This window comes from Pan paniscus, chromosome 20, assembly GCF_029289425.2.
Source record: "Pan paniscus chromosome 20, NHGRI_mPanPan1-v2.0_pri, whole genome shotgun sequence".
Classification (NCBI taxonomy): domain Eukaryota; kingdom Metazoa; phylum Chordata; class Mammalia; order Primates; family Hominidae; genus Pan; species Pan paniscus.
The window spans coordinates 53,415,882-53,425,362 of record NC_073269.2 but is presented as its reverse complement, the minus strand read 5'-3'; the positions used below and the strand labels follow the sequence as shown (position 1 = coordinate 53,425,362).

The 9,481-nt window shown below is 52.8% G+C and overlaps 1 protein-coding gene across 1 annotated transcript; it reads right to left on the bottom strand.

Annotated features, from left to right (window-relative positions):
- Positions 1–8,293: 8,293 nt before the first annotated feature.
- INAFM1 (InaF motif containing 1) lies at positions 8,294–9,319 on the bottom strand. Its single transcript, XM_034944286.3, has one exon. The coding sequence runs from the start codon at positions 9,183–9,185 to the stop codon at positions 8,646–8,648; it is 540 nt and encodes a 179-aa protein (XP_034800177.2). The 5' UTR covers positions 9,186–9,319; the 3' UTR covers positions 8,294–8,645.
- Between the last annotated feature and the right edge of the window lie 162 nt (positions 9,320–9,481).

The window sequence follows — 9,481 nt, the reverse complement described above, 5'->3', positions numbered from 1 at the left end:
CTACTAAAAACACAAAAATTACCTGGGCATGGTGGCGCGTGCCTGTAATCCCAGCTACTCGGGAGGCTGAGGCACAAGAAACACTTGAACCTGGGAGACAGAGGTTCCAGCAAACTGAGATTGTGCCACTGTACACCCAAGCCTAGGCAACAGAGCAAGATTCCGTCTCAAAAAAAAAAAAAAAAAAATGCTGGGGGCAGTGGCTCATGCCTGTAATCCCAGCACTTTGGGAGGCCAAGGCAGGTGGATCACCTGAGGTCAGGAGTTTGAGACCAGCCTGGCCAACATGGTGAAACCCCGTCTCTACTAAAAATACAAATATTAGCCAGGCGTGGTGGCATGCAACTGTAGTCCCAGCTACTCGGGAGGCTGAGGCAGGAGAATCATTTGAACTGGGAAGCCTCAGCTTCCCGAGTAGCTGGACTACAGGCGCTTGCCACCACACCTGGCTAATTTTTGTATTTTTAGTAGAGACAGGTTTTCACCATACTGGCCAGGCTGGTCTCAAACCCCCAACCTCAGGCAATCCACCCACCTCAGCCTTCCAAAGTGCTGGGATTACAGGCGTCAGCCACCGCACCTGGTCAGTTTTTAACCAATATAATTCGGAATTGGAGGAGAGAGAAAAGGGAGGAAGAAGAGGAGAATGCACTAAACACCCTCACCCTGATGCTCCCCCAGTTTCTGGTCTCAGCAAAGGGCTCCCCATCTCCCCAGGTGCACAGGCCCAACCTTCCATCCGACTTGACCTCTCCCACAACCCACAGCCAATCCAGTCGGGTGTAGCTTCAAAATATATACAGATTTTGTAGGCCAGGCGCGGTGGCTCATGCCTGTAAACCCAGCACTTTGGGAGGCTGAGGTGGGCGGATCACCTGAGGTTGGGAGTTCAAGACCAGCCTGACCAACATGGAGAAACCCCGTCTCTACTAAAAATACAAAATTAGCCAGGCGTGGTGGCACATGCCTGTAATCCCAGCTACTCGGGAGGCTGAGGCAGGAGAATCGCTTGAACCTGGGAGGCGGAGGTTGCAGTGAGCCAAGATCACACCATTGCACTCCAGCCTGGGCAACAAGAGCCAAACTCCGTCTCAAAATATATATATATATATATATATATATATATATATATATATATATATATATATATATATATATATATACACACACACACACACACAGATTTTGTTTGGTAGTTCCTCCATAAATGAAACACAGATTATCAGGCGGAGCATGGTAGCTCATGCCTGTAATCTCTTACACTTTGGGAGGCCAAGACAGGAGGATCACTTGAGCCCTGGAATTCAAAACCAGCCTGGACAACATAGGGAGATCCTGTCTCTACAAAAAAATAAAAATTTAGCCAGGCATGGTGGCGCACACCTGTAGTCCCAGCTCCTCAGGAGGCTGAGGCAGGAGGATTGTTTGAACCCAGGAGTTGGAGGCTGCAGTGAGCTATGACTGCATCACTGAACTCCAGCCTGGGCAACAGAGCGAGACTCTGCCCAAAAAAAGTTCAAACAAAATATTGTACATGCATGCTCACAGCAGCACTATTCACAATAGCCAGAAGGTGGAAGCAACCCAACTGTCCATCAACAAATGAACGGATAAACAAAATGTGCAAAATGTGGCCTATCCATACAATGGAAATTTTTTTTCCGAGACAGAGTCTCGCTCTGTCGCCCAGGCTGGAGTGCAGTGGTGCGATCTCAGCTCACTGCAACCTCCACCTCCTGGTTCAAGCGATTCTCCTGCCTCAGCTTCCTGAGTAGCTGGGATTACAGGTGTGCACCATTACACCTGGCTAATTTTTGTGTTTTTAGTAGATACTGGGTTTCACCATGTTGGCCAGGCTGGTCTTGAACTTCTGACCTCAGGTGATCCACGCACCTCGGCCTCCCAAAGTGCTGGAATTACAAGCGTGAGCCACTGCGCCCGGCCAATGGAATGTTATTTAGCCATAAAAAGGAATGAAACAGGCGGGCACGGTGGCTCACCCCTGTAATCCCAGCACTTTGGGAGGCCGAGGCGGGTGGATCTTGAGGTCAAGAGATTGAGACCAGCCTGGCTAACATGGTGAAACCCCGTCTCTACTAAAAACACAAAAAAAACTAGCTGGGCGTGGTGGCACGCGCCTGTAGTCTCAGCTACTAGGGAAGCTGAGGCAGAAGAATCACTTGAACCTGGGAGGCAGAGGTTGCAGTAAGCCGAGATTGCACCACTGCACTCCAGCCTGGTGACAGAGCAACACTCCGTCTCAAAAAAGAAAAAAGAAAAAAAAAAAAACAAGGAATGAAGCACTGATACTTGCTTTCACCCAGAAAAGCCTTGACAACAGGACGCTACGGCCGGGTGCGGTGGCGCGGTGGCTCACGCCTGTAATCCCAACACTTTGGGAGGCTGAGGCGGGCGGATCACCAGGTCAGGAGATCAAGACCATCCTGGCTAACAGAGTGAAACCTTGTTTCTACTAAAAACACAAAAAATTAGCCGGGCGTGGTCGCCAGCACCTGTAGTCCCAGCTACTCAGGAGGCTGAGGCAGGAGAATGGCATCAACCTGGGAGGCAGAGCTTACAGTGAGCCGAGATTGCGCCACTGCACTCCAGCCTGGGCGAGAGTGAGACTCCATCTCAAAAAAAAAAAACAAAAAAAAAAACATGACTCAAGTGAAATAAGCCAGACACAAAAGGCCCTGTATGTTATGATTGCTTTTATATAAAATGTCCAGAACAGGCATATTTATATAGACGGAAAGTAGATGAGTGCTCGCCAGGGGCTGAGGGGAGGGGGAATGGGGAGATGGTGTTTAATGGGTACGGGGTTTCATTTTGGGAAGACGAAAACATTTTAAAGATGAATGGTGGTGATGGTTGCACAACACTGTAAATGTACTTAGTGCCACGGAACTGTGCACTTTAAAGCGGTTAAAATGGGCCAGGCACAGTGGCTCATGCCTGTAATCCCAGCACTTTGGGAGGCCGAGGCAGTGGATCACCTGAGGTCAGGAGTTTGAGACCAGCCTGGCCAATATGGTGAAGCCTCGTCTCTACTAAAAATACAAAAATTAACCGGGCATGGTGGCACATACCTGTAATCCCAGCTACTTAGGAGGCTGAGGCAGGAGAATCACTTGAACCTGGGAGGTGGAGGTTGCAGTGAGCAGAGATCGCCCCACTGCACTCCAGCCTGGGTGGCAGAGCAAGACTCTGTCTCAAAAAAAAAAAAAAAAGATGGTAAGATGATTAAAATGGTAACCTTTATGCTATGTGTATTTTTATCAGTATACACACACAACACACACACTTTTTTTTTTTTTTTGAGACAAGGTCTCACTCTGTCACCCAGACTGGAGTGCAGTGGTACAATCACAGCTCACTGCAGCCTCAACTCCTTAACTCAAGCAATCCTCCTGCCTCAGCCTCCAGAATAGCCGGGACTACAGGCACAAGCCATCACGCCTGGCTGATTTTTTTTTTTTTATTTAGTGTACAGATGGGGTCTCGCTATGTTGCCCAGGCTAGTCTTGAACTCCTGAGCTCAAACATTTCTCCAGCCTCAGCCTCCCAAAATGCTGGGATTGCAGGTATGAGCCACCATGCCTTGCTTTTACTTTTTTCATTTAAAAAAAAAAAGTTTATTTTTATTTTGTAGAGACGGGGTCTCACTATGTTGCCCAGGTTGGGCTTGAACGCCTGGGCCCAAGTGATATTCCTGCCTTGGCCTCCCAGGGTGCTGGGAGGTGATCGCAGGTGTGAGCCTCTGCACCCAGCCCACACACGGATTTTTGACCACTTCTCCCCTCCTCCCCAGCCAACACTCTAGCACAGCCACCATGGTCTCTCACCTGAACCAGGGCAGTGGTGTCCTCATTGGGCTCCTGGCTTCCACCATCGCCCCCTGCAGTCCATTCTCCACATCGCAGTCAGAAGGTCTTGAGATCTGAATCAGCGCACACCCTCCTCACCTCAGAAGCCTCCCATGGCTCCCACCTCATCCAAAGTGCACACTGTGGCCGGGCACAGTGGCTCACGCCTGCAATCCCCGCACTCTGGGAGGCTGAGGCGGGTGGATCACTTGAGGTCAGGAGTTTGAGACCAGCTTGAGCAACATGGCGAAACCCTGTCTCTACTAAACATACAAAAATTACCTGGGTGTGGTGGCACGTGCCTGAAATCCCAACTACTCAGGAGGCTGAGACTCGAGAGAATCACTTGAACCAGGGAGATGAAGGTTGCAGTGAGCCGAGATCGCGCCACTGCACTCCAGCCTAGGTGACAGAGTAAGACTGTCTCAAAAAAAAAAAAAAAAAATTGCATTCTGTGGTCCATGAGGCCCTGATCAAGCTGCCTGTCCTCTCTTGCCTCACCTCCTCCTCTTGCTCTCCGCACTCCCTCTTGCTTCAGCCACTCTGGCCTCTTCGCTATTCCTTCAACAAGCCAGGCACACCACCCCGAAGGTTTTTGCACTTACTGTTCCCTCAGCCCCCAGAGACCTGCCAGCCTCACCCTCACCAGTCTTGGGCTTCTACCCAGTAACCAGCCCCTCCATCATCCCCATCACCCTTACCCTGCTTTCACTCAAAGTTATGAATCACATTTCTTGTCTTTGTCCCCGCTAATATTTAGTTCCATTAAGAACAGGAATTTTTTTTTTTCTTTGAGACAGAGTCTCACTCTGTCACCCAGGCTGGAATGCAGTGGTGTGACCTTGGCTCACTGCAACTTCCCCATCCTGGATTCAAGCAATTCTCCTGCCTCAGCCTCCCAAGTAGATGTGATTACAGGCACCCACCACCACGCCCAACTAATTTTTGTATTTTTAGTAGAGACGGGGCTTCACCATGTTGGCCAGGCTGGTCTGGAACTCCTGACTTCAGGTGATCCGCCCTCCTAGGTCTCTCAAAGTGCTGGGATTACAGGCATGAGCCACCGCACCCGGCTATTAACTGAATTTCTTGTCTGTGTTCCCACTAATATTCAGTTCCATTGAGAGCAGGAATTTTTTTTTTTTTTCTGAGACAGGGTCTTGCTCTCTTGCCCAGGCTGGAGTGCGGTGGTGCAGTCACAGCTCACTGCAACCTTGACCTCCAAGCAATCCTCTCACCTCAGCCTCCCGAGTAGCTGGGACTACAAGGCATGCACCACCATGCCCGGCTAATTTTTGTATTTTTTGTAGAGACAGGATCTCACTATGTTGTTCAGGATGGTCGCAAACTCATGACCTCAAGTGATCCTCCTGCTTTGGCCTCCCAAAGTGCTGGGGGTTACAGGCATGAGCCATCACGCCCAGCCGAGAGCAGGAATTTTTGCCTGTTTTATTCACTCCTGTGTCTCCAGTGTTTAAAATAAGCTTTGGCACACAGCAGATGCTCAAAAAATAATTGTGGGTTTTGGGTGGGTTGTTTTTTTAGTTTTTTAGAGACAGGATCTTGCTGTTTCCCAGGCTGGAGTGAAGTAGTGCAATCATAGCTCACTGCAGCCTCGACCTCCTGGACTCAAGCAATCCTCTCCTCTCAGCCTCCCGAGTAGTTGGGACTACAGGCATGCATCACCATACCCAGCTAATTTTTTAATTTTTTGTCCAGATGAAGTCTTGCTGTGTTACACAGACTGGTCTCTAACTTCCGGCCTCAAGTGATCCTCTGGCTTTGGCCTCCCGAAGTGCTGAGATTACAAGCAAGAACCATTATGCCCAGCCTCAAAAAATATTTGTTAAAAGGAAGATTAAACAATGGAGACCAAAAGAGAAACCAAGAGAAATAGGAGGAGAAAAGGAAGAGATAAAGGGAAGGAGACAGGGGACACTGAGACTAGGGACCTGGAAGCTGTGGGGTGCGGGGGCAGGGGAAGGGGAGCAAGGTGGAAGAAAGTGTTGGGGTAAGATAAGTGTGGAGGAGAGAAGAAAGAGAATCAGCTGGGGCTGGGCACAGTGTCTCACGCCTGTAATCCCAGCACTTTGGGAGGCCGAGGCGGGAAGCTCACTTGAGGTCAGGAATTCAAGACTAGCCTGGCCACTCTGGTGAAACCCTCTCTCTATTAAAAATACAAAAATTATACGGGCATGGTGGTGGGCGCCTGTAATCCCAGCGCCACTGCACTCCAGCCTGGGTAACAGAGCAAGACTCCCATCTAAAAAAAAAAAAAAAAAAAAAGAACGAGCTGGGGACAGAGAGCAATAGGGAGGACACAGAATGAGTCAGAGACATACAGAGTGGGAGAGAGAAACAATACCAAGAGACACCAGAGAGATACACAGGACACAGAAAGACTGAGACGCAGAGAGACAAACACAGAAAGAGAAAAGAGCCAGGACACACAGAAACAAGGAAACGAAAGAGTAGGAAAAAATGGGGCTGGGAGAAGAGAGATGAAAACCAAAGAGAGGGGGTCCAGTGGGAACCGAAATGGAGAGGCCCCTCCCTCAAACTCACCATGTGCTGGTGGCCAGGGCTTTGGACTGACTTGCTATCCCCAGAGGATCCCAGCTGGGGCTTTTAAACCCTGAGGGACAGAGGTGGTGGAGAGAGAGAACATGTGACATCGTTCTCAGGGCTTGAGATCACCAGTTTATTTATTTCTCAGAGCAAGTCTATGAAGAAGTACCATTAGCATCTTCATTCTACAGAACCACAGAGGCAGGGCCAGGCACAGTGGCTCACGCCTATAATTCCAGGGCTTTGGGAAGCCAAGGTAGGAAAATCACTTAAGCCCAGGAGTTCAAGACCAGCCTGGCTAACATAGTGTGAAACCCCATTTCTATTAAACAAATAAACAAAAAATGCTTAAAAATTTTAAATAAGTTATAAGGCTGGGTGCAGTGGCTCACGCCTGTAATCCCAGCACTTTGGGAGGCCAAGGTGGGCAAATCACCTTACGTCAGGAGTTTGAGACCAGCCTGACCAACATGATGAAACCTCGTCTCTACTAAAAATACAAAAATTAGCCGGGCGTGGTGGCAGGGGCCTTAATCCCAGCTACTTGAGAGGCAGAGACAGGAGAATTGTTTGAACCTGGGAGGTGGAGGTTGCAGTGAGCAGAGATCGAGCCATTGCACTCAAGCGTGGGGGACAAGAGTGAGACTTCTCTCAAAATAAAAATAATAAAAAATAAAAATACAAAAAAAAAATTAGCTGGGTGTGGTGGTGGGCACCTGTAATCCCAGCTACTCGGGAGGTTGAGGCAGGAGACTCACCTGAACCAGAAGGCGGAGGTTGCAGTGAGCGAGATCATGCCACTGCACTCCAGCCTGGGCAACAGTGCAAGACTCCATCTCAAAAAAAAAAAAAGAAACACAGAGGTCGAGTGACCTGCCCAAAGTCACACAGTTTGTAATGAGAGGAGCTGGAATTTGAACCCGAGTAGTCTCGCCCCAGTCAGTGCCCCTAACTATCACCTATGCTGACTATAAAGAAGTGCTGGCTTCCTGGATTCCCCTTCACAGCCACCCTCTGGGGAGTGGTGGTGGGGTAAAGGGGAGGTGAGCAGAGCAGCTGACCTTCCTAACCACCTCCACAGATCTCCAGGAGCCACAGCGTGGGAGAAGATGCTCAGCCTCACTCTCCTGGGAAGGCCTCCAGCTCAAGCGGGGAGGCTGGACAGGAACCAGCTTCCTGCATGTCAGATCCCAGGCCCTGTCCAGAGCCAGGCCTCAGTCTTCCAGGATGGAACATGGCCTCCCCACCTCGGACTCCTTGCCCAGAAGCTAGACCTCAGTTTCCCGGCCTTGGTTTCCTAGCAGCGCCCCAGGCCAGAGAGGCTGCACCAGTCTTCCAAGGCAGCACAGCGCTTTGGTCATTGGCTCTGAGATTTCCAGACAGGCTGAGAAGCAACACCACCGCCGCCGCCATCCACTCTCATCTCTCTGACCCCAGGAAGTGGGCCAGCATCGTTCCCTCTCGGCAGCCAACTGAGATCCCTGGGTGATTCAGCCTCTGTCCCTGACATGATAATTACACCAACAGCAATTCCCAGAACCCCAGCTATTGTCCTAAATCACCCCACCCCTCCTGTCTCCTGTGCTGTAACACGAGGGCAGACACTCTGCTTCTCCCCAGAGACATTTGTCCTTTGCTCCAAGCACACAAAAAACTGGGAAGCCCTTCCCACTGTCTGACCTTCAAAGGCCCTGCTGCTGCTAAGCTTCTTCTCCCTACTCCAAGAAAAGAAGAGCTCCTTAAGGAAGGGGAACAGCCCACCCGGGACAAAACAGACAAAGGCCACACCCCAGGAAGGTCTTTCCCACACAAACTTGGGAGGGGAGGCATCTCTGCATACAACAGGACAGACACAGCACGAGGCAGCCGAGGCTGTGGTTTATTGCAGATGGACACGGATTCAGGGAGGTGAAGAGGCAGATGGGCTGTGGGCTCTGTGCTCAGCATCCCACAGCAGGAGGGGCAGGAGACAGAGCTCAGGATGGGATCTTCCTGATGGTGGAGGACCCGGCCTGACCACAGAGTAGCTGCAAGAGGCAAGGCCCCGAGCTGACACCCCCTGGGCCCCCATTCCGCGGGATGACGGCTCCAGAGACGCTGAGCGATGTCATTAGGAAGAAGGCCGGACCAATCCAGAGACGGCGCATCCTCGGCGTGGAGCACAGAGCTCTCGAGGGCTGGCGATCCGGGTTGGGGTGGAAGAGAGAGTTACCCGGGTCCTCGCCCCTCCGCGGCCTCTGGCGTCTCTCTGGGTGTCTGGCGGCTCGGACGGCGGTCAGGGTCGCTGTAGCGGCGGCGGCGGCTCAGCGGCAGCTGGAGCTGGGGTCGCGGCCCGCCGGGGACTCCCAGGAGGCAGGAGACGGAGGCAGCGGCGGGCGCCGGGACAGGCGGCACGCCCGGGCGGGCAGCACACGGAGGGGACGGCGCGCTGGGCTGTGGGCCGGCGGGTGCCGCGGGAGACCGCGTGGGTACCCAGATGAGACCGTAGTACACGGCGAGCAGCACGGCAGCCAGCGAGACGCAGAGGAAGTAGGCGCACACCGGAGCCAAGCGCAGCCAGCGCCCCCGCGGGCCTTCGCTCAACCCCGCGCCGCCGGGGCTCTCGGCGCCGCCGCCCACACAGCTGGTCCCCCGCATCCCCGCAGCCCACTCGGCTCCGCGCTGCAGCCCGCACAGGCCCCGCCCCCACCCCGCAGGACCGCCCCGCTCTCTAAACCGCCCGCCTCCGGCCCCGCCCCCGGCAGGCATGGTCACGCCCCCACGCGAGCTGCCGCCTCCGCATCCTAGGCCCACCCCCTCCAGCCTCCGCCCCACCACCGACAGGCGGAGGTGCTACCCCGCCCCCCTCGCTCCAGCCCCGGCCCCGCGCTTAGCCCCACCACCCCAATCACCGCCTCCTCCTGCCACAACACGGTTCTCTTCCCAGACTCGGACTTCATCCAGCCCAGGGATCTAGCCCGCCTCGGAGCCCGCCCCCTCGTCCCGCTCAAGCCCTGCCTGAAGCCCTAACCCGCCCTGTGCCGCAGCCAGTCTCACTTCTCTAC

Excerpts from the sequence above, each read along its gene's own strand:
- INAFM1 (XM_034944286.3), bottom strand. The coding sequence starts at position 9,185 with ATGCCTGCCGGGGGCGGGGCCGGAGGCGGGCGGTTTAGAGAGCGGGGC.